The sequence below is a fragment of the Aquarana catesbeiana genome, linkage group LG01, assembly GCF_042186555.1.
Source record: "Aquarana catesbeiana isolate 2022-GZ linkage group LG01, ASM4218655v1, whole genome shotgun sequence".
NCBI classification, from domain to species: Eukaryota; Metazoa; Chordata; class Amphibia; order Anura; family Ranidae; genus Aquarana; species Aquarana catesbeiana.
In genome coordinates, this window is record NC_133324.1 from 132,627,753 (window position 1) to 132,653,830 (window position 26,078).

Consider the following 26,078-nt stretch of genomic DNA (forward strand, 5'->3'; position numbering starts at 1 on the left):
TTACTCCCTCTGGAGCAAAAAGTGTGTACCTCCCACATAACATTTTTATTTCCGTGTTGCTCTTGCAGTCACTTCCTGTCTGGTAAAATGTCAGAACAGCAAGCAAGGGTCCATCTGCTGATGGAGCATCAGATACCAGTGAAAAACTGACATGGGTTCAAACCCATTCCTCAATAAGTAAGGAAAAAAAAAAAAAAAAAAAAATAGTTTTGCTGGACATTCTTCGTAGGTGCTATATTTGCTAGGATTAATACAAATGAACAGCAATAATCACTGAAAAACAAAAACTTTTACTGTATAATAGAATATTTTATGATCAAAAGCATGCAAAATATAAAAATATATATATATAAAAAAAAACAGCTCAAAATATTACTGCTAAACATGTAAAGAAAATACATATCTAAAAATTCACATTGATTACTAGAAAAGGTGTGCAATTCATCTCACTGACCTGTACTGTACATTGAAGCCAATTCTAACAAACTGCAAAAACATTTGTCTCCATCTCTGCCGATAAATCACAAATAAAATGATTATTACCTATTGCAGCACATGGGTGGAAAAGTGGTGCTTCACCTACGTTGAAGGAAAGGGTTTCAAGGGAAAAAAAATGAGGGGTGCCATTTCGGACCTCCTTAAAAATGCTAGTTGCCTGGTTGTCATTTTAATACTCTAGTTGCAAAGCCATTTACCTGAATGAGTGTGTTAATCAAGAAAGTCTCTGAATAGTCTGATCTGCATACTTGTTCCAGGTCAGTGACTTGAATTTGTCAAGAAAGAGGACCAGGGGGACAGCCAGGCAATCGGAATTTGCTGGAGGGATTAGCAATGATAGCCTACATATTTAAATCGCAGTTTCCTTTTAACAATAGATTGTCACAGGGCCCAAAAGTTGTTTTTTTTTAATGCTCAAATTTCTGTGTGTATGCCCATTATTCTCACTAGAAGAGATCTCCAGTTCACTCAATCTTCTTCTAGTAACACAAGGAAATCCCTACTGATATGTCTGTAAAGAGCACTATTGACATGAACAGGCAGACTTTATTATGCCGCTGCTGCACATGGGTCTCTGTTAAAAACTAAGCATGCAGTTACAGCTCACACGTATTTTTAATATACTACAGAACTGTCACTCTTATTGCTCCTATACTACTTGGTGATGGACATGGGTTGAGCACAAGTATACATCAGGAATTCCTACGCTCCATGCTCAGTCCAGACTACGGATTCATCAATATCTAAGGAAAGAGAAGGATGACCAGCCTGGAGCTTTGACCTTCAGGGCTAAAGCCTCGTACACATGGTACGATTGTTGGCCAACCAAGTGTCTGCTTTTATGTCAAAAGGGCGTGTGCCAGGATCTTGTCTTACATACCAATGGTACACAATTGTTGTGCCACAAACATGAGCATAGTGACGTACTACGAGGAATTTCAGCTTTTGAGCACCACCCTTTGGGCCCCTTTTGCTAATTTCGTGTTTGGTGAGCATTGATTCCCAACATGTGTATTTGTACTTTTGACGTGTGTGATGGATTTGTGTACTGACCATACGAAAATCTGACGTCAAACCGTTGTCCACCGAAAATGTACTAACCTGTCATCCAACATTTATTGGCGGAAAACTGGACAATTGTCAAAAGGAGCGTACTAAACGGTAAGATTTTAGGACAACAGTCTGTCAACAGACAATCCCCTGCCAACAATCGTCCAGTGTGTACGAGGCTTTAGTCATACTTCTATGTTTTGATGCAGTAAAAAAACTCTTAAACTTTGCTGCATGAAAATGCATGTCAGTTTGAAATTCCCTTCTTTCAATGTGGCTGGTTCTCATCCCCATGTTGCTGTTTAGTGTAAAAGACAGGGAAACTATAGGTCCATTCACACCCACACATGTGCATTACCATGCTCATTGCAAGTACACACACAGTGAAAATCCAGCCTACAGCTGGATACACACTATACAGTTTTCTGTAGACTTTCCTCATATTATATGGTTTTGGTAAATCTTAACACTTTCAATTTGTATGCAATCAGGCAGGCCCTTGCACTACATGGTTTTGGTAAATCTAAAGAAAATCAGACAAAAATTGTATAGTGTGTATGGGGTCTTAGAAATAAGTCAGACATGGCAGTTTTTAGATTTTATACCATGACTGGTTCCTTTTAACTGTGAGAAGCAGATGGGGGCCCTCAAAACAGAGACTATCCTTAAAATGCATGCCACTTCCTTACATTTCCTTTCCATGATTATTAGTGAAATGTATGCTTCAAATGAGGTTTGCCCAATATATTAATTTTCCTGCACAGCTTAAATTGTATATTTTAAAATTTCAGGGAACATAAAAAAAAAAAAAAGTTTCAAGGTAAATCCAAGGAGCTCTTCATTGGCAGTAGAAAAGGCAATGCAAAGCAGTGAAGTTGTAGAGTGGAGCAACAATTTGGCTGAAAAGCACAGGTCAGAACTCTTTGAAGTGCTCTCATGGCCCTGTGAAACTAAACCTTATTTTTTCCCTGTTTCAGAATAAATGCTACTAGGTATTTCATAGGGAACTGAAAAAGTTTGGCTGTACTACTACATATGACTGAGAGAGTTCTATCTTACAGTATCACACTGCTTCAGTAGAGCAAGCAGGGAGTGAGACACTGAAAAGACTATAACTGAATGATATTATTGCAAAGGAACATAAATCAGATTTACATATATTCACAGAACACAGTTCCAAAAACACTTCATACATTAGAAGTGAAAAGTTTTCAAAATATGGATTTGTCCTTTATACAATGTCCACATTTTCTGTGCTGGAAGGGCCAGCATTCTCACACAGCAAATAAATGGCATATATTTCCAAAGGCTTCTAGACAAGCCTTAGGTCCATTGCCTCTTCGTTGTTACAAGATCACCTAGCAGGTACTGGTTTTTGTGTTGCTGGAGCTGGAGGTGTATGTGTTCTTTCTGGAATACTTCATAGAGCTAAATGAGATCTGCATCCTTTCCACAGTCCTGACGCTTCTGCAGAGGAAAGTGTTCTTAACATTGTCTCTGAAGTCTTTGGACACAAAGTAGTAGACAAAGGGGTCGATACAGCTGTTCAGTGAGGAAAAGCACAGGGCCACAATGTAGAAGGCGTAGGTGTCACCAACATGGTTCTCCTTAATAGTGGAGAAGTTCACCAGCAACAGAATGTTACTGGGCAAGAAACACACAAGACACATAATCAGCACAATAACGATGAGCACAATGGCTTTCTTCCTCTTTTTACCAATGTTTTCATCTGTAATGGAAGCATTTAACGTTCTGATAATCACAATATAGGCCACAGAGATTAGGACTGCTGGGAAGAAGAAAAGCCCGATGGCAAGAGAGAGGAAGTAGTTGAACATGTCGGAGGCTAGAACACTGAGCGGGAGGACATCATGGCATGTTGTGATATTAACATTGCTGACGTATACAGTTTGTTCAACCAGATACAATGGAATTGTGCTGAGAAGAATGACCACCCATATTGTGGCTGAAACTATTAAGGCAAGTTTAGTCTTTTTTCGGGTGTGAGAAATGGGATTTACAATGACCCAGTACCGCTGAACGCTCAGACAGGTGATGAATAGGATTGAACAGTACATATTCCCATAGAAAAATCCCACAAGGACTTTGCATAGGCCTTCCCCATAAATCCAGTTGTTGCCATTCAGGTGATAGGAAATCTTGAGTGGAATCCAGATGACAAACATCAAATCGGCAACTGCCAAGTTGGCCATATAGATCACGGCTGGGTGTTTCTTTTTGGTGCGGAAAAGGAAGACCCATAATGCAATGGCATTGCTGGGCAAACCAACTACAAACACAATGATATAGACCAAAGGCAGGAAGACTCTCGTTAAGCCACCCGTCAAAACTTGTTTGGCAAAGTCATCCACTGTATATCCATATTTGCCAGTAGTATTGTCAAACGCGCCATCCTTGCCAATAAACCTTCGTCCAACTTTGGTTGTATTTTGGCCTAAGAGGAGGAAAATATTGAAATCATTAATTCTAGCTCAAAATCTTACACATGATATAAAATGCATTCTATCAACATTATAAAAACATAGAATGGATAAACAATAGCGCTAAAACGTGGCCATGTGTGGATAGGAAAGGGTCACAGTCAGTGGCATGGAGTCTAAGCCCAGTGCAGCTGGAGGTCATGGATGAAACAGAACAAAAAACGATCCAGCGCTCAATGGGTTAGTGGAAGAAGCAGTCTCACAACAGGCAGTTGAACATGAGTACACATAGTTTATTCAGGAGCGCATGACGTCACCCACGGTCATCAGCCTATTCGACACGATCACACGCTGTCCAGCCGACACTCGGATCTGAGTGCCGGTCTTTGTAAGTGCATCTTTTTACCTTGCTTTTATTTAAATAAATTGACAAGCAGAGAGCACTATATGTGTTATTTTTTTGCATATACTACTTTCCCTAATCCGATGAGTGCTGAACGCTGAACACAGGGCTATCACCATTTGGATCGGTTTATCCACTGTATGGTATATATGCTGTATGAACTGTTTCAGGTCGAATGTTTCAGGTGAGGGGCCATCCATGTGCGGTGAAGGGATCACAATCACTTTGAGATTTACCCCCTGTCGTCTTGAGTGTTCACTGGTGGTCCTACCTCCTCACTTCATTTGTTCCATCTGTTCCATCTGATGTATTGTTTTAAGGACATTTATATTTGCGCAGCACTGTTTGCTTTTTATTCAATGATAGCCATAAAATCCAATCCTATTAGACAAGGAGGAGCAATGATAAATAATAATAAAGCAGGCTTACGGTGTCACCAGAAGTCCACAGAGTAATGAGGTGCAGGATGCTGTTAGTCCCTCATTACTCTGTGGACTTCTGGTGACACCATAAGCCTGCTTTATTATTTTTCATTCCCTACTCCTCCTTGTCTGACAACAGGATTGGATTTTATGGCTATCATTGAATAAACTATGTGTACTTACGTTCAACTGCCTGTTGTGAGACTGCTTCTTCCACTAACCCATTGAGCGCTGGATTGTTTTATAACAAATAGAATGAACAACCTATAATGGGTGTACTTTCTGAATGCAGCAATGTTTGCTGAATAGAATTAGCAGTTCATTGATGCATATTTCTGTATATCCAGGACTGCGGGTGCAGAGCTTAGACACAGCATGAAGCGTATGTCAAGCCAAAAACTTTATTTTTTTCTTTTAGTTTTGGATAGAGTTGGTAGAGATTAGAACTCTAGCCAGCTTTTACTGCTATCTAGAACGCCAATAGGCAAGACTTACCCTCACTTCCTGTCCTGCTAACAGTTTCAGCATATAGGAAATGGGGGAAAACCTACAACTTGAACGTGCGAGTACCATTTTTAATGGCACCCCAAATTCTTCTAACACACGCACACACTGCGTTTGCGGTCACCAAACAGCATGGTAGAGCAGTATTTTGAGGTTTGACGTGAATACTAAAAGTCACACCTGCCGTACTTTTTTCCCCCTTCCATAGGTGAGCAGAGCTCTCAGATTCCTACTGTATTAAATTGTATTGTAACTGTACTATCTGCCCTCATGCTGTAAAGTGCTGCATAAATTGTTGGTGCTATATAAACCTTGTAATATAATAATAACAATAAGATTTTAGTAATGAGAACAGTATCATTAGCAGTAATCAGCATGGATTCATGAAGAATAATTATTCTTGCCAAACCAATCTATTAACCTTCTATGAGGAGGTGAGCTGTCATCTTGATAAAAGGAAGTTCCCCATAAACGTTTACTGTACAAAATAAGGTCCGTTGGCATGGACCATAGGGTGAGTACATGGATTGAAAACTGGCTACAAGGGCGAGTTCAGAGGGTGGTGATAAATGGGGAGTACTCGGAATGGTCAGGGGTGGGTAGTGGGGTTCCATAGGGTTCTGTGCTGGGACCAATCCTATTTAATTTATTAGGATGGGATAAACAGTTCAATCTCTGTATCTGCAGACTCTAGGAATCTAGGATGGAAAAGGACCTGGGGGTCCTAATAGATGATAGGCTCAGCAATGCCAAGCTGTTGCTAGCAAAGCAAACAGAATATTGGCATGCATTGAAAAGGTGATCAACTCGAGATAAAACGATAATTCTCCCGCTCTACAAGACTCTGGTCCGGCCGCACCTAGAGTATGCTGTCCAGTTCTGGGCACCAGTCCTCAGGAAGGATGTACTGGAAATGGAGCGAGTACAAAAAAAAAAAAAACAAAGCTAATAAAGGGTCTGGAGGATATTAGTTATGAGGAAAGGTTGTGAGCACTGAACTTATTCTCTTTGGAGAAGAGACGCTTTAGAGGGGATATGATTTCAATTTACAAATACCGTACTGGTGACCCCACAATAGGGATAAAACGTTTTCACGAAAGGGAGTTTAACAAGACACGTGGCCACTCATTAAAATGAGATTTAACCTTAAACTACGTAGAGGGTTTTTACGGCAAGAGTGGCAAGGATGTGGAATTCCCTTCCACAGGTGGTGGTCGCAGCAGGGAGGGGGGGGGGGCGCATCGATAGTTTCAAAAAACTATTAGATAAGCACCTGAACGAATGCAACATACAGGGATATACAATGTAATACTGACATATAATCACACACATAGGTTGGACTTGTGTCTTTTTTTCAACCTCACCTACTATGTAACAGACAAATAAAAATCTAAACATTTTCCTTTTTTATTCAATTTATTCAATTTCTGTCCGGTGTTTGACCAGATATAAAGTGAGGGTAAATCTCTCTAGCAGAGCCCCAGATAGCAGTAGAAACCCCTAATCCAAAACCAAGGAAAAAAAAAAAAAAAAAAAAAAAAAAAACAAACACACACACACACACACACACACACACACACTTCCAACTAAATTAACAGGGTCATTTCCACAGCCTTTCCTTTTATAGTCCCTCCTCAGTGCAAGATGTACAACACATGACTCTAAAGCAGGTCATACCTTAAGCAATTTTCGATTCCCCCAATCGAAAATTGACTCGCATTCAGTGATGTATTCTGACAGTGGGAGGCTTCCCAGGAGTCAGAATAGAATGTGAATGACTGAAAAAAAACAAAAAAACAAAAAAAAAAACAAATGAAAGGCTGTTTGTACTGTGAGGCGCCATACACACTGGTGTAAAAAACGTTGCTTCTACAGGAGTTTTGTGTTCTGCCTGTAGAAGCAGCTCAATGTTATCCTATGTGTCCATACACATTAGGACATTTAGAGGCATATTTTAAGATCAACGTTTAGAGGCAGGAAAAAAAAAAACCCCTTCTGATTCGCGTTTCTGATTGGAGCTCACTGGCAGAAAAGAACAAAAAAACAAAAAAAACAAAAAAAAAGTAAAAAAACTCTCCTAAACTTTGTAATAAAAAAGCTCTATATGAGCGTTTTTTACTCCAAAAGAGAACAGATTTTTTTTTTTTTTAAAGCCCAGTGTGCATGGAGCCTAAGTCAATTGATAGATTGGTCAGGCTTGTTGTACTGAAGTCATAGATGGTTCGAAATTCATCAGCTCCCTGCTGAGCCAGACAAATTGATCCATTTATGGCGAAGGTGGCTTCATTCACACCATGGCGTTCCTGGATCACGGGCGGAATCTCCGTGACGCGCTTGCGAACCCCGTTACTTTCAACGGCACCCCAAGTGCAGTGCGATTTTGCCACAATTGATGTCAGAAGAATCGTGGTAAAACTGCGTAAACAGAATCAGGGGACACCTGGAAATACTTTTGGATGACAAGCGTCCCGCAATTCTGTTTATGCAATTTTACTGCAATTCGTCGGGCAACAATTGCAACAAAACCGTGCCGCGATTGGGGTGCAATTGAAAGGGGATTGCAAGCGTGCCCCCCTGCAATTTGGGATCGCCGGCAGAATCGTGGCGATCCAGAACGCCATTGTGTGAATTGAGCCCAGGATGTAGGGGCATGCACTCTTTTCCTTGGATGTGGGAGCAAATTACAGATTATCGGTCTTTCTTGCCCGACAACTTAAGCCTTGTACATGGGGGCCAAATGTCAGGCGGCATCCTGTTCTATAGAAACCAGCAAACATTCGGCCGGCTTCTGTGGAAGGGGCATGACCGAAAAAGGTCTGCTGACCGGCTGCCGGTCAGCGTTCTCAGTCATGGGCAGATAGTCCGCAGTCAGAACACAATAGAACAGCAGGGGCGATGGCTGTAATAACAATCGCATAGTTAGTACAGCGGCTCCAACCGGAGCTGTCAGGTTTTTTTTCGTTCAGCTCCCTGGGTTGAACGCAAAAATAAAAAAAAAATAAAAACACCAAACAGTGTGTACTAGATTTAAGCCATTAGAAGGGCTAAACTCCTTTAAACTTTTGCTAGAAGTAACTGTATAATACTGTATTATAAAAAGGGAGGATACTGCATTTCTCAATTGAAAAAAAGAAAATCTAAAACATTTGAAACCATCAGCTTTATCTAAAAGAAGAAATTAAACATTCTGTAAAGTCACTTGATGGCATTTTCAGAAGTATCCTACCGAGAACTACTATACAGTTGTGCTCATAAGTTTACATACCCTGGCAGAATTTATGATTTCTTGGCCATTTTTCAGAGAATATGAATGATAACACAAACATTTTTCACTCATGGTTAGTGTTTGGCTGATCAATCAACTGTTTTTACTCTTTAAAATCATAATCACAACAGAAACTACCCAAATGACCCCGATCACCTGTGATCCATTTGCTTGTAATTGGTGTGTGTGCATAAGGCTGGGTTCACACTGGTGCGACACGACAGCCGTCCTACTTTGGATCCGACTTTGCCCTGCGACATGAAGCCGGCATTTGTCCGACTTTCAATGAACGGGGATCCGACTTGGATCCCCGCCAATGCCCGGCATTGTTTGGTATTAGGGGGAACTCCGCGCCAAATTTTAAATAAAAAACCGGCATGGGTTCCCCCTCCAGGAGCATACCAGGCCCTTGGGTCTGGTATGGACCTTGAGGGGAACCCCCTACGCCGATAAAAACGGCGTGGAGGTCCCCCCCCCCAATCCATACCAGACCCTTATCCGAGCACGCAGCCCGGCCGGACAGGAATGGGGGTGGGGACGAGCGAGCGCCCCCCCCCCCCTCCTGAACCGTACCAGGCCGCATGCCCTCAACATGGGGGGGTTGGTGCCTTGGGGGAGGGGGCGCGCTGCGGCCCCCCACCCCAAAGCACCTTGTCCCCATGTTGATGAGGACAAGGGCCTCTTCCCGACAACCCTGGCCGTTGGTTGTCGGGGTCTGCGGGCGGAAGGCTTATCGGAATCCAGGAGCCCCCTTTAATAACACCCGATGACCACGCCCCCTAAAACGTCACAGTCCCAGCATGCCCAGAGACTGACGGCATAAGGGGGCGGGGTCACCGCCTATATAAGTCAGAGCAGAGCGCACAGAGAGCATTTCAGCCGGGGAGAGCGTCGTGTCAACATCGGAAGAAGAGATGAAGAGAAGAAGCGGCGAGACAGCGGCGACAAGACAGCGGCAGCAGACCGGGCCCCTTGATGGCAATAGAGCTGGAAGAAGATAGCGTCGGGGCCCGGGAGAAGAGGCGGAACACCGGGAGAAGTCGGAAGAAGATACCGGAGCTGCCCAATAAATTAATTTTGAAACCTGTGTACTGTGGTTTTTTTTATTGACACTTCCCTAGGTGAATGGGTAGGGGTACCATGTACCCCATACTCATTCACATAGGGTGGGGGGCCGGGATCTGGGGGCCCCCTTATTAAAGGGGGCTCCTGGATTCCGATAAGCTCTCCGCCCGCAGACCCCGACAACCAACGGCCAGGGTTGTCGGGAAGAGGCCCTTGTCCTCATCAACATGGGGACAAGGTGCTTTGGGGTGGGGGGCCGCAGCGCGCCCCCTCCCCCAAGGCACCAACCCCCCATGTTGAGGGCATGCGGCCTGGTACGGTTCAGGAGGGGGGGGGGCGCTCGCTCGTCCCCACCCCCATTCCTGTCCGGCCGGGCTGCGTGCTCGGATAAGGGTCTGGTATGGATTGGGGGGGGGGACCCCCACGCCGTTTTTATCGGCGTAGGGGGTTCTCCTCAAGGTCCATACCAGACCCAAGGGCCTGGTATGCTCCTGGAGGGGGAACCCATGCCGGTTTTTTATTTAAAATTTGGCGCGGAGTTCCCCCTCAAGAACACAAGGCCAAGTCGACCTGTCATTGGCTACATCAGAATAAAGTGAAGGTTCTGGAGTGGCCATCTCAGTCTCCTGACCTCAATATCATTGAGCCACTCTGGGGAGACATTAAACATGCAGTTCATGCAAGACAGCCCAAGAGTTTACAGGAACTGGAGGCTTTTTGCCAAGAGGAATGGGCAGCTTTACCATCTGAGAAGATAAAAAGAGCCTCATCCACAAATACCACAAAAGACTTCAAGCTGTCATTGATGTTAAAGGGGGCAATACACGGTATTAAGAACTGGGGTATGTAAACTTTTGATCAGGGTCATTTGGGTAGTTCCTGTTGTGATTATGATTTAAAAAGCATAAAACACAGTTGATTGATAATAAATGGCTTTAGCCAAACACTAACCATGAGTGAAAGAAAAGTTTTTGTGTTATCATTCATATTATCTGAAAAATGGTCAATAAATCCTAAATTCTGCCAGGGTATGTAAACTTATGAGTAATAAATAGAATATATATATATATTTTCTGTGTGTCTAGAATATAGTAGTTCATTGTAAGTGACTCAAAGTCCTGGAATGTGAGAGGGGATATAGTCACGATAAAGGCTGTGATGACAAGACAAGTGATGGAATGCGTGGGTGAAAACCCTCTGAACTTTCGATCGCAGAAATCATCCCAAACTAGTCTGAGTCAATGTCAGTGAGAAGCATCTGACATTGATAAAACAATGTATGAAACTTCATGTGCCTGCTGCAAAAATATAACATGCTGTTTTATTTGTTGGAAAACGTAGAATTTTTGATATAAATCAGAATTTACCATTTATTGTAGGGAGGATGAATCAGATTTGTCGTTCTGAAGCACCCCTATTACAGATGTTGCTCGAGGGCCATTGACAAGCAAAATTAAAACACTTGTGTGACGTATGGTGGAATAACATGCAAGCTATTTCTGTCTTCTAGTTTCAGGTTTGTCACCAACATTTTTCTGAATCTCTAACCAGGAACAATATGCAGCATGGAAACTCAGAATAAAGCCAACACTTTGATTTTAATACATATTCCAGTTAGCTGGCTGGATGTATGGAAACCTTTGTATCAGCATGACAGCCAGGCAACTAGCACTTTCTAAATAGCAGAAAACAGATTTAGCAGCCTTCTCACTTTCTGAATACAGGTTTTCTTGTAAAGGACTTCCTACGCTTTTAAATGTATAGGAGGTTTTGTGCTGGCATATTGCACTTAAAACAAGTACAGTATAATGTGATGGCTTTATTTATGGACTTATGGGTCAAGTACCTAACCCAACCATTTCTACTTCATCTACTGCACCTGTTCCTTACCAAGAGGAGCATACTGCAGGGGTGAGATAGGGTGGTAGGACAACAGGCTGCCAACTATCCAGGGGTATTCCTTGTATTGGAGAAACAGGGAGGGTAGAAGAGGGGGGGAGGGGTGTGCCTGTATATCAAGAATAATTTACGAGTGGAAGAGAGAAATTACATTGTAAATGGGCAAAAGAGGGCCACGCTTGTCCATACCAGATACGCCGTCCTCAGTTCACGTTCAGTCCCTTGTTAGCTAGGACACAGTTGTTGGCTGTGCAGCCATCAGCGTCATAGCAATGGCTGACTCGTATAGCTTCCGACTGGGAAATTCCTCAGCTGAATGTAAACTAGGAGATGAGCATGCAGGCTAAGGTCATTACCCAACGCCATATTTCGACAATGTCGTCAGCCAGCATCCCCTCCCTTGTTTACTTTCAGGCGCAGACCATGGAATCTCGCCAGCAGCCGAAAGGGGCTGGGGATGAGTCTTCAGTTGCTGGGCATCCAAGCAACCCAGAGACCTGTGCAGAAAGCTCACATTATAGACAGCTTCCCAGTACATATGCCCCACCTCTGAGCACTGGTATGTCTCTGTACACCAACTCAGAGCTGGGCCTAATTACTGCCAGATTGCTGATCTGAAAACAGGTGGTAATTGTTTTAGAATCTGTTGCAGCAATAGCAGTAATAAGAACTACCTGAATCTGGTGCTCATGTCGGTACCGATATTGAAACTGACACAACTTTCATGAATTTGCATTAGGCCACGTTAAAGGGGCCATACCACCAGGAAAGCGTCCTTATTGCTTTATTGAATCCTCCCACAATATGTCTACTATAGACTACTACAGACTTCTATAACTTTCAACCACAATATTTGCCAGTCAGATTTCATCATTTATTTACATAATTCTTTCCTTGCGCACCAAAAAGGACTTCATCTGCAAGAAGCACTTCTCTCACTGAGAAAGACCAAAGCAATAGGAACCCGTTTTACAACTTATCTGATTGAAGTCAAACTTTACGCCACTTCTGAGAGTGGTAAAATGATGTACATGAAGGTACCTTATACTGGTTCCCACCATGCCTTCTGAACGCCCCATTGCCCATCTCGGATTTTAAAGCAAAATAAATAATGCATTCGTTTTGGCTTAATATAACTCATGTAAGATTTCTTGGTTTTCATGATATTTAGAACTTAAATCCAGTGCGATTTTTACAATGTTTTATTGCAGTTTTTTTTTTTACTGCACAGAGGAAGATTTTTTTTTTTTTCATAAAACAAAAGCACACAGCTTTGTTATGGCCATTTAAAACCTTAAAGCAGAACTTCCCCCAAAGGATTGCTTGTTTGTATTCCCCCCTCCCTTCCACATTTGGCACTTTTTTTTGGGGGGGTAACCTGGTTTTGACAGGTACCTGCTCCCACTTCTGGGTCAGATTGCCACGGTGAGCCACGAAGATGTTTGCGCCCCCCCACTCCTTACCCCCGCAGCCTTCTGGAACCATTCACAAAGCCCAGCGTGGCTCATGCATGCGCAGTAGGAAACTGGCTGTGCAGCCATAAGGCTTCACTGCCAGTGTCCCTTACCTAACATGCCAGTGCCTGCACACAAAGCTGACTGAAGAATTGGTTCAGGTGAGGACATCGCTGGATCCCTGGACGAGGCAAGTGTCCTCATATTAAAAAAGTCAACAGTGTTTGTAGTTGCTGACTTTTTTGGGGAGAGAATGGAGCTCCTCTTTAACGCCTCATTTACAAGCAGTCTCACTACATGATGAATTTCATGCAATTGTGTGTGTCACATTCACTTGAATGGGTTGCAGTTTTCGGGTGAGGCACACATATAAGCTCCTGATCCTTTTGGGTAACAAGCTTCACAAGATTTATGAAGGTGCAATTTGTCGCGTGACAATGGCAGCAGAATCGCATTGCATTTGAGTGCCATTGAAGGATAATGGCACCCAAAACGCGTGCAGCACGTTGCACTGCGATTGCCACACAATTTGGGTTGCGGGCAGAATTGCAGAGATTCTGCCTGCAATCCCAAATTGCGAGATGTTAACGGGGTCTAAAAAAAAAAAAAAAAAAAAAAAACCAAACAAAAAAAAAAAACCAAAAAAACACACAGAAAGAATGCACGCATAAATTGAAAATATTCTTAGTATGCCTTCATTCACAGAATGATCGCCTTCTAGTGAAATGTTTCACTTTATCTATATTCCAGAGCGAAGGACATAAAAGTACACAATGTAGCAATGTGGAAACGTTAACTTAGAGCCCATTCACACAGGGACGACTTGTCAGGCGACCTAGTCGCCTGACAAGTCGCCTCCCGTTCTGTGCTATGGAACCGTTCTAAGGGGAGCGACGCAAGTCGCTCCAACTTAGAAAAAGGTTCCTGTACGACTTTGGGGGCGACTTGGGGCGACTTGCATAGACTTCTATACAGAAGTCATCTTGCAAGTCGCCCGGGCAGTCGTTTGCAGGTCGCCTCACTGAGGCGACCTGCAAGTCGTGTTGCCCCTGTGTGAATGGGGTCTTATTGGCCAAGGCAGAGTTCCCTTCTACAATGCCTGTACCATGAGATAAATAATGAATGTATATTGTGTTTAGTGAATTACCTTTAACGATTTATCTATTTTGTTTTCTTGCAGTATTTACTACTTACATTTTTAATGAATTTGTGGTATTATCACAAATTTGATATTTTACTTATTACTGCAGGCCATATCCCCCCCCCCCAAAAAGCAAACACAAATATTACATGAGATAATCGTTAGTGAATCACCTAAACACATACTTCCCTTTATTTTTTTCACCACTGTAATTTGTTTACATTCACTTCTCTTATTAAGAATTGTTTATTAGGGATTTTACTGTGACTCTTCTACTGCTTATTATGACTTTATTTTCTCTTAGGGACCAATTACGTAATTTCTCATTATGGATCCTTTGTCATGCTTCGTGTCAATTTGTATCTTTTTTTTTTGTTTTGTTTATTCAGGGCCAGTTCACACCTTGAAATTGCACAGGAATACGCTGTGCAATCCACATGTGATCCAGGAGCAGTGCGATTTCAGCCCATTTATTTGAATGGTCTGAAATTGTGCTGGGGACCACACCAAAAGTAGTAAATGCACTACTTTAAAAAACACACAGCAACCAGATTGCACAGCACTACTGTACCATGGGATCCAGTGCAGGCAAACACTGTTTGCGACCTATGTTTTGGGCACTGTTCAGTTAACACTGGCATCTATTGCAGATTGCAAGCGCAGTGCATTTTGAACACGGTTTGGAAAACGCACACAGAATGCAGGTTTCCAGCACTGTTTCTGGTGTGAACTAGCACTTAGTCACTTATCGTATATATAATTACTGTAAGCACTTTAGTGGACAAGGGTTTTGTTTTACAGGGGACTGCAGTGACCTCAAGGTGTGTAAATTACAGTGTATTCATGTAGATAGATATATCAAGATTGCTGAAGTGCAGATATTAGTAATTTGGGAATTAATATTTTTAGTCATTTGTTATCCATACGTCCAGAGATGCATGATCCATTAGAACAGCAAACAAGTACAATGCTGATAAGACGCAAGAGCTGCCACTTTGTGTGTCTCCCAGGGACAGGACCAGTCTGGTACAGCAACGGTTTCTGACAATCTTACTAAAAGGAGTGCGTTAGTGTCAGTTATGTCTGATTTCTAAAGAATGAAGTCAAACACAATGGAAAATAAATATGATTTTCCCATTTTATTTTTGAAACTTTGCTACTGCTGTTGAAGGTCCCTGTCCCTTTTCAAGTTATTGACCTAAAAACGCAGCATGCATAGCGGGAAAGTCAGAAGTCCTTAAAGTGGTTGTAAAGCCTCAAGGTTTTTCACCCTAATGCATTCTATGCATTAGGGTGAAAAACCTTTTGTGCTGCAGCTGCCCCCTTTTTTCTTACCTGAACCTATCCGTTCCAGTGACGAGTACGAGATCAGGAGTTGCAGCCGCTGTCTCAGTCCTCATTGGATAGACTGATAGCAGCAGGAGCAGTTGGCTCCTGCTACTGTCAATCAAATCCAGTGACACAAGAGCAGGGGCGGGGCCCGTGGGGGCACCAGATGACAAGGAGGAGCCAGGAGCGCCGCTGGGGCACCCCAGAAGAAGTGGATCCGGGCTGCTCTGTGCAAAGCCCTTGCACAGAGCAGGCAAGTAACATGTTTGCTTAAAAAAAAATAAAAATAAAAATAAAAAAAAAAAAAAAAAAAAAAAAGGAAAGAACCTTTACAAATCACTTTAACTGCATATCATTTCAAGGTACTGAAGCCGGATGGTTAGCACAACAACCAGGCAACTGGACTCAGAATATAGTGGTCAGATTAATAAATGTAATTCTGATTGGTTGTTGTGAATCAATGCAGTTTGCCTAGAATCATTGCTGTTGAATACATCTAATGAATTATATATATTAATTATATCTACAGAAATGTTGCATTTGCAAAAAACATTTAGTATACATTACAGTCAATTCTATGTTATCGATATAAACAAAACTAGACAAAATAGCACATATAGGGAAAACTCTTCAAATTGTAGACGCTTTCCTAACAAAGACTCCTTTATTACCAGGTTTTACAAGGAAGGAAGAGGCTGGTTTACAACAATGATATACTTTTACCATAGCTCCCATGACCTCTGGTAACTTTAGAGCTGTCATCAATGGGCTGGCTACCCCACCCCTGTTATTAATGAACACACAAGTGCATAACAAGTGTAGTTATAAGTGACAAGGGTCCTCTGATCCCTCTTGTATTGAATTGTATTGTAACTGTACTGTCTGCCCTCATGTTGTAAAACGCTGTGCAAACTGTTGGCGCTATAGAAATCCCGTATAATAATAGTGACAAGTGGAAACAGGACTTGAGCTCTACAGGCCATCAAAGCAATTCTGGGGCTTGGACATCAAGTCAGCTCTAATATAAATGAGGGTCATTTACTATTACTATATGGTGCACATTCTCAAGAGATATCTAATGCCTTGTTTCCACTGAGCGGATCGGTTCGGGTCGGTACAGTTTGAATGGCCTAGAATGGTCCGGTCTATTCTGGTGAGCGTTTCCACTGCAAGTGGGACCACAAAGGGCCATACAGGGTTTAGAAAAAATGCCTCAGCATAGCACAGCAGAGGGTTTTCTGTCAGCCAATCAGTGGAATGGATCGTAGTTCCGCCCTAACCGAACCGTTCCATTTTCTATGGCCCCACATCTGAAGCAGGACCCTGAATGGAACGGTTCTGTTGTATGGGCTACTTTCATAATGGAAACACCCAAAATAGCGTACCGTACCGATCCGCTCAGTGGAAACGAGGCATTAGAGAATCCAAAACACACAACCACCGCTGCAATACAGTACTTGTAATATAGAAGGGTGCATGGACCAAAGGCCCGATCAGTAAAGCCCTGTACATGCATACTGAAAACGGTACATGTGTACTCTTCTCTGTTCTGTCGAACAGTCAGGCTGGAAAGCCAGCATCCGATCAGTGCTTCTAGCCTGTCAGAATTCAATAGAGCAGTGGGAGAGATCCCTGCACCAACCTTGCTAGTGTTGGTGCGAGGAACTGTCGGGTTTTTTTTTGTTCAACTCACTGGTTGAACGAAATAAAAAAAACAAACCCCACACACTGTACATGTATACCCAGCTTAACCCCTTCCCACTGATGTAACACATATGTGGTTCCACTGCACAGTGGCTTTTTTCCGTGGGGCCACGTCGCACAGCAGAGACTGGGGTCTCACGAGAGCCCCAGGCCTCATACTAACAATCGGCACCTGAAACTCCTGATTCCTGGTCACTCTGGTAGCCTCTGATTGGCTACCACAGTAATCAGTCACTGTAAAGCCTGTGTTTCTCTCTCTGTGAACGGAGAGGAAAAAAAAAAAAAAAAGATACAATGTACACTATATTACCAAAAGTATTGGGACACCTACCTTTACACACATTAACTTTAATTGCATCCCAGTCTAATGCTGGCCATACACTATCCGAAAAATCGTTCATATAGACACTTTGTTCGTTTTTCGGAAAGTTAATGGGCACAAATCGATAATCGTTTGTGACGTTTTTGTGGAAAAAAAAAAAAAAAAAAAAAAAAAAAAAACGAATGGCAAGTTTGGAAAATTTCTGCCGAACGTATGATAAATTGCAAGGTTAATGTGTTTCCCGTCCGAACTGTCTGCACTAGGTGTATATATATATATATAAAAAGAACAAAAAAATTATTTATGTCCACTGAATGATTTCTCGGTCATTACATGATGGCACGATCGCGTGCGGTCACAGTCGAACGTTCGTTTTTTGAAAATGGGTTCGGCCGATTTTTCGTATAGTGTATGGCCAGCATTAGTCCGTAGGGTTCAATATTGAGTTGGGGCACCCTTTGCAGCTAGCAACGACTTCAACTCTTCTGGGAAGGCTGTCCACAAGGTTTAGGAGTGTGTCTATGGGAATGTTTGACCATTCCTCCAGAAGCGCATTTGTGAGGTCAGGCACTGATGTGGATGAGAAGGCCTGGCTCGCAGCCTCCGCTCCAATTTATCCCAAAGATGTTCTATTAGGTTGAGGTCAGGAGACTGTGCAGGCCAGTCAAGTCCCTCCACCCCAAACTCGCTCATCCATGTGTTTATGGACCTTGCTTTGTGGACTGGTGCACAGTCATATTGTACCAGGAAGGGGTCATCCCCAAACTGTTCCCACAAAGTTGGGAGCATGAAATTGTCCAAAATGCTAACGCCTTAAGATTTCCCTTCACTGGAACCAAGTGGTCAAGCCCAACCCCTGAAAAACCACACCTCATCATCATCCACCTCCACCAAATGATTTGGACCAGCATACAAAGCAAAGTCCATAAAGATATGGATGAGCGAGTTTGAGGTGGAGGAACTTGACTGGCCTGTACAGACTCCTGACCTCAACCCGAAAGAATACCTTTGGGATGAATTAGAGTGGAGACTGCGAGCCAGGCCTTCTCATCCAACATCAGTGCCTAACCTCACAAATGCGCTTCTGGAAGAATGGTCAAACATTCCCATAGGCACACTCCTAAACCTTGTGGACAGCCTTCCCAGAAGAGTTGAAGCGGTTATAACTGCAAATGGCGGGTTAACTCAATATTAAACCCTACAGACTAAGACGCCATTAAAGTTCATGTGTGTGCAAAGGCAGGAGTCCCAATACTTTTGGTAATATAGTGTATCTTTCTCTTTCCTTGCAGAGAGGAAAAAATAAAAAAGTATGTGAAAATAAAATTAAAAAAAAAAAAAAACAAAACACCTGGATAAAGGTTCAATATAGGTCAGTGCCAGGGTTATGGTTTGGCTCAAGTAAGGGGTTAAAAAGGTCAAGGTCAGTAAATTTTGGCCAGGATTTGTTTTTTTCTTACATTCTTTTTCAAATTAGCATCGGTTAATCTGTGTGTTTTAGGCAGGATAAAAAAAAAAGGAAGAAGAAGAAAATGTGCATACTAGCCCATTGTGCTTTTACTTTGCAGGGGAATATAGAGGAAGTAAAACTCATCAGGGTTTACTTCCTCTTTAATAAACATTGCTTTTACAGGAGTTTGGCATCTAAACCAATGCCATGTGTGTAACAAATCCTCGATAACCACTACAAGACAGACACTAAACCATATCCTTGTTTTCCCAAACTATACAAAAATAGACTACCTAATGGACCTGTAATCCATTTTTCATGAAATGGTCTCTCACTGTATTTTCCCACATTCTTGTAACGTCCTTTGCGAGCTCCCACACTTCTCCTTTTCACCTCTCACTTCTGTTTGGTTACAGCTAAGGAGCACTACTCATCCCCGTCACGTACACTGCTCAATGCACACTACACATCCCATAGTACATAGCCCATCGCAAGAGAAGGTGGCTGTGTTCCTACATACAGAATGACTACAGAGAATGAACTAAGCCACCCTTCAACAAGAAGTCACAACACAGCAACAAAATCAGGGGAATTTGGAGATGACAGAGGGGAAAAGGGTCTTTATGTTAAGAATGAGGCTCCATGCACAAGTCGCACGACTTTTGTGACTTGTTGTTCCTCTGCAAAGTCGCACCACTGTTGCAAGCAAAACATTCAGGTACGACTTTCATGCAACTTTTGAGGGTTAACATGGAAGTCTATGGCCCCTAAGTTGCATGAAAGTCGGACCAAAGTAGTGCATGAACTACTTTGAAGTCGCTGCAACTTTAAGTTGCACATGATGAATAGTCATCATTGGAAAACATGGGGAACAACATGTCATATGACTCCAAAGTCGCATGACAGGTCACACAAGTGTGAATAGGGTGCAAATGACCACTATGGGATTAAAAGCCTTTAGCTGCTCTGCCCCCCTGACTTTGGTACACCCTGCCACCTACAACATTGATTTCCTACCCATCTGTAAATCATCTCAAAACTCATCATTTTAAACTAGCATACTCTGACTTCATTGACTTTGTAATTTAATGGTTATGTAATGTATTTTATTTACTTTGTTGTTGCTTTGTCGTCATTTCTGTAAGGTGACCTTTGATGTTCTGAAAGGCACCTATAAAAACACATAATTATTAAATACTTGAAATTTTTTTTTGAGTTTATATCACGTTCAGGGAAAAGAGCGAAGATTTTCCTGTGTAGGGACAGGGACTCAGATGTTGAGAAATATAGGCAATGCAATACACTACAGACGGGAAGGTCATATGCAGGTTATATTGCATTTATGTAATCAAGTCACCAATTAGAAGAGCTAAGAACAGTACACCTTGTTATATTACATAAACCAACCATAAACCAACCGGGCACGAGGACTGCGATGATTGCATAACTTGTAAAATCTATGAAGCAATGTCCAGCATCAGAAGATAAAACCCATATACAATAATGAATGACAACAAAAATGTGGGAAATTTGACGTTTTATAAAAATCATGGACATTTTAACCACGTTGAAGTTTCAAATTTTCTAACTGAACTGCATATAAGCATCAAAATTAGATGTAGATGATTTGACATGCTTGGCACCATGACATATTATAATATAGATTTACCAGGGAAGCTAACAATCTAAAGATACAACTACACATATACAAACACTAGAGGCCATTCTTTTTTATTTAGAGTATCCCTATTAATGATTCAATGTGTTCAAATTTAGGGAACCTCCCTTTATTTAGAAAATAAACTCCACACATACAGCATAACAGCTGTACAAATAAATGTGCATATTCCGGTAAAAAGGTTGAATATCATTCTACAATGTGCCAATAGAGATCAGAGAACACAGCATTTCCTGAGCTGCCAGAAACTCAGCACTGACCGGAGCACAGGGTATACATCCAAACAAAAGGTATGTCTCATCTGGTGACTCGTTTGGAAAGAAGTAGACTCATTATGTTCTTACTGAATGAAGACTATAATCTGGAGTAATAGCAGATACTAACTGAGGATCATCGGTGTGTTATGACAAAACAATGCTCTATTTTTCCACTGGATGAAACCACACAGAAATGTCTACTGCATTCCAATACGTACTTCACCTCCAGGTCGTACAGTCAATGTGGACATAAACGTGGCCTGTGGTGAGAGAGTCCTCTGAAAACCAGCTGACCATACATAGTCAGATCTTATTCTGAAGAAAACCAACACTGAACTTCCACTTCCTACTGGATTCCATATTCCTTCCCCTTACCACGCACTTTTACAACAATATGGAGAACAATGTAAGAGTGCTGGGGGAACCAACAACAATAATACAATGGTCACCTTTTATCCATGTGATATTAATACTATCCACTATTAATAAGCGTCTCTCTAAAGCTGGCCATAAATGGATTGAATATCGTCCATTCAGCAAGAACTGGCCCAACTAATCTATGGCCATTCCTGCTGGAGAAAAGTCAATCTAATGATCAACGTTTCTCGAGCGAGCTTTTTAGAAAAGATTTCCTTTGATCAGCATTGCAGTGCTGATCGGTGTATTCTGACAGTGGAGGAATCCCCATATCAGAATACAATAGCCCGGAGGAAAGGATTCCTCCATCCCCCTTGAATGTGTGAATGGGGAAATTTTAAAAAACAAAAAAACAAATCAATCTATCTACAGCCAGCTCAACTGCAAAAGCATTCACTAATTAGTTAGAGTTCAGGCCCATTCACAGCATTTATGTGCAGTATCAGGACCACAGTGCACTAAAATCACATGAAAACCCATTATAATGTATGGAAGTGTCCCCATCACTGATCAGAGCATGGCGTTTCCAGCTTGCTGCATCTTGTGTGTTTTTCTAAAAACACATGATACATTATGGTCAATGGAAAACGTTGTGTGTTATATTTAAAATGTTTCTAAAAAGAGCAAGTTTTTTTTTACCTTAAAGCGTTAAGGTAAAATAAAACTGTGTGCAGCTCCTAGCCCCTAATACTTACCTGAGCCTCTTCTCGATCCAGTGATGTGCATGAGAGCAGTAGCTTTCCTGGGTCTCTCCTCATTGGCTCCTGCTGCTGTCAATCACAGATAGTGAGTCAATGAGGAGAGTAGGGGACGGGGCTAAGCCACCCTCTGTGTAAATGGACAATCCATTCATGAAATCCCCCATTGGAAAATAACTGTTATTGGGAGTACTCAGCAGGGGGATGAGCCAGGACTGCCGGCGGGGGACCCAAAAAAAAAAAAAAAAAAAAAAAAAAGGAAGAGGATCAAGACTGCTCTGTGCATAACCATTACACAGAGCAGGCAAGTATAAAATGTTTGTGTTTTTTATTTTTTATTTTTTTTTTTTAAATGAGAACCTTTAAAATCACTTAAAAGCGTCTTTTTAAATTACATCAATATTTTCAACACACACATGCCTTGAAATTAAGACAGGTATTTAGGAAAAATGAAAGAAAACACTTGTAAAAAACACAAGCTAAACCTGTGTGCATTACATTTAAATGCAGCATGTTAACACTAATGCTGGCCATACACTATACGAAAAATCGGCCGGAAAATCGTTCGTATAGACACTTCGTTCGTTTTTCGGCAAGTTACTGGGCACAAATCGATAATCGCTTGTGATGTTTTTGTGGAAAAAAAACGAACGGGAAGTTTGTAAAATTTCTGCCGAACGTACGATAAATTGCAAGGTTAATGTGTTTCCCGTCCGAACTGTCTGCACTAGGTATATGTAAAAAAACGAACAAAAAATTATTTATTCATGTCCACTGAACAATTTATCGGTCATTACATGATGGCACGATCGTTTGCGGTCACGGTCGAACGTTCGTTTTTCGAAAATGGGTTCGGCCGATTTTCTGTATAGTGTATGGCCAGCATAAGCCCTCATGCACACAGGCTGTTAAAAAAACGTTATGAAAACGCCAGTATCTTTGCAGTAATTTTTTTAACTTTTATCAGCGTTTTTGCAATAGCGTTTTTGAGCGTTTTTCTGCGTTTTTCCGCGTTAGCGTTTGAGCGGTTTTTTTTTTTTCAATTTTTTTTTTTTTTTTCAATGGATCAAAAACGCTAAAGAGCTAAAAGAGCGTTTTTCAGCGTTAGAGCGTTTTTACAGCTGAAAAACGTCTTTCAGAACCCACTGGTCCTGGGTTTTTTACAGCTTAAAAACGCCTATGCCACTTGCAGCTCAAAAACGCCTAGGTGGGCATGAAGCCATAGACTAACATAGACAGGCCTTTTTAAGCTGCAAAAAAAGCTCAAAAAAGCAGCTGTAAAAACGTCCGTGTGCATGAGGACTAAAAATGCCTTACATGCTTTAAGGAAAATGCATATACGCGGTTTAATGTGATAATGTGAACGGGCACAGAGTTTAGGCTCACATTTGTGCGTGACATTGAGAGTACAGCAGCCCATTCAAATGATCCATGAGAGACGCGGGCATTTTGCCAATGAATGGATGGTGCCATTAAGAACCCCCGCACATCTACTAAAGGGTGGTACGCTTTGCCTGTGGGTCAGGAACATGCACAATTACGCACGCATTCCCAACCTGCACATATGTGAACCCAGCCTAGGCTTTGTTAAGTTAAAGTCCATCTAGGGCACCCAGGATGACAACGCAGCAGACATTTCACCCGGTTACAGGAAGTGCAAGATCAACAAATCTCCGGGCAGGCTCATATTCTAATAAAACGTAGAAATATAAACCTGTGCTGGCCTCTGAATAGTGATCCACAATGGGTCTCTTTTCCAAAAGCAGCACAGGCGTGGCTGACAGGCATTCAGGACACAATACTACGGCCTCCTGAACGGACTTTTTTTTTTTTTTAAACAGCTGAATTGGCAAACCAGAGTGCTTGACTTGTAGTTGCGGTGTGGCCGCCTTCACTTGAATGGGTCAAACACAGCAGTGGTAATGCCAAACGTGACAGTGGGGATCATTTCTGAGGTGCTGTCACATTTGGCATTATTATTGCCATTCCAGTGAAAGTGGCCGCACAACTGCAAGACAAACACTACAGTGAGCCAATTCAGAGGACAAAAGGAAAAAAAACTAACAAAAAAAAAAAAACAAAGAAAACCACAACACACATTCAGGAGGTGGTAGTACTGTGTCCTGAATGCCTGTCAGCCACGCCTAAGCTGCTCTCTGAAAAGAGACCCATTGTGGATCGCTATTCTACAAGACTACACATGCTAGGAAATTAAAGATTACTATACAATACATTCCTTCCAAATTGTTATTCTGTCGTATGAGAATTTTCATAACATCTCCACTTTTGATATGGAGACTAGCATGCAAAAAACAATGGATGATCATTCGTCTGATAATCTCATCGTGTGCAGAAGGCTTAAAGTGGAAGTAAACTTCCATCTCAGGCTTTTACCTATAGTTAGTGTAAATATCTCCTAAACCTGCACCCTTTACGAGAGATTTACTGTACATTCAGCCAGTGACATCACTGCGCTTTGAAGGAACGGCCACCTGTGCCGTGACCCGACAGGAGTGACGTGATCGCGGCTCCGGACAGTCACAGAGCCAGAGTCACCGAAGATAGGGGCAGGGAGACGGGCGAAGACAGGGGCGAAGACAGGGGCGAAGACAGGGGCGAAGACAGGGGCGAGGATAGGGGCGAAGACAGGGGCGAAGACAGGGGCGAAGACAGGGGCGAAGACAGGGGCGAAGACAGGGGCGAAGATGGGAGCACCTGCAGCTCTGACATCTCGGGGTTGGGAGGGCTTCATTTTAGGGCAATTTTAACAGCATGTGCAAGTATGCAATGCATACTAGCACATTATGACATTACTTTGCAGGGTCCAAAAAACAAAGTCCAGCGGTTTATAACCACTTTATGAGATCACGGCCGAGGCACGTGTACAATCCTGTCACCTGCCTTTGTGGCTTAAAGGGGGGTGGATAGTGAGGGCCGAGGAGGAGGACATTCCATTTTTCATACCTCATTAATTTCAATGGGCTGCCAAATATAGGGCAATGAGCAGAAAGGTACAACAGGCACAAAATCTAACGATCAGTCCAAACCTCATAATAGGACAGTACTGTGCCGCTTGGTGGCCTCAAACTCGCTGTGTTTGTTAGAGACAACTGGGGGTGTCGTTATAAAATGAACACTTCAAACATGCTTGGGACAAACACAGATCTAATGAAAAAGTTAATGATAAAACAAAAAGAAATATATAAAAAAAAAAATAAAATAAATAAAATAAACCAAAACAAAAACCACACAAAACAAAAACCACACAAAACAAAAACAAAATGGCCAGACTTGATGGACTACGCTGTGGTTCTGCGGTCACTTTTCTAGGGTTCTAATGTCATCTGTGAAATGTGTATGGAAATTCGCACTCCGCGTCCTCCTGTGAATGGGCCCTAAAACCGTCTATTTTACCCCCCAACTGTCAGTGTAATCAATCCCTGGAGGCAGACACTCCTCATTATAGTGCCTCCTACAGGGAGGTTCTTGTCTGCTCATATACCTGGAACCATGACATTGGATCAATGTCCCCCCTCCCTCCCCCAAGGTATGTCCTAGGAATTCACACTTCCCCAGACCCCGCTCTCTCCTGTCCCTATGAGAAGCTGGTCAGGCATGCTGAGCCTTGTAGTTCACCAGCCGTAGAAATCCACAGTCCAAGCAGCACTTACCAGTCACAGCTAGAAGGCAGGCAGATAACAGCACAGCCCCGTACAGGAGCCCCGGGCCCCTCATAGCGGACAGAACTCCGACAAACTCCTCACTGATAACTCTGCAGGCCGAATACTGCTACGAACTCACTCCGCTCAGTGATACTCCGCCGCCTGATGTCACCGCCCCCTCTCATAGGTTTCACTGAACCGAGTACCTGGGGAGGGCGGGGATTCTTTCCACCACGCCCCCCGTGGTTGATTGCTTGTGGCTGACGTCATGAGTTAGGTATGTCAGGTCTGTGCGGTGAATAGTTGCTCAGTGTACGGAGGGGAGGTGTAGAGAATGTATATAGGGGATCATTGTGTGCTGGGATACAACTGTGCTCTTCAGTCCAGGAGCTCACCTCCTCCACCGACATGAATGGAAA

At 42.5% G+C, this 26,078-nt stretch overlaps 1 protein-coding gene across 2 annotated transcripts; it reads right to left on the reverse strand.

Moving 5' to 3' along the window:
* Positions 1-882: 882 nt before the first annotated feature.
* On the reverse strand, positions 883-26,078 carry F2RL1 (F2R like trypsin receptor 1). Of its 2 annotated transcripts, XM_073623978.1 has the most exons (3): positions 25,669-26,078; positions 20,062-20,118; positions 883-4,003 (listed from the first exon to the last, which is right to left on the reverse strand). In XM_073623978.1, exons 1-3 carry the CDS (start codon positions 25,730-25,732, stop codon positions 2,907-2,909), a joined length of 1,218 nt encoding a protein of 405 aa, XP_073480079.1. In that variant the 5' UTR covers positions 25,733-26,078; the 3' UTR covers positions 883-2,906. The 2 variants fall into 2 exon arrangements, with proteins under 2 accessions (XP_073480079.1, XP_073480086.1); XM_073623985.1 differs by lacking the exon at positions 20,062-20,118 and having other exon boundaries at positions 25,669-25,881.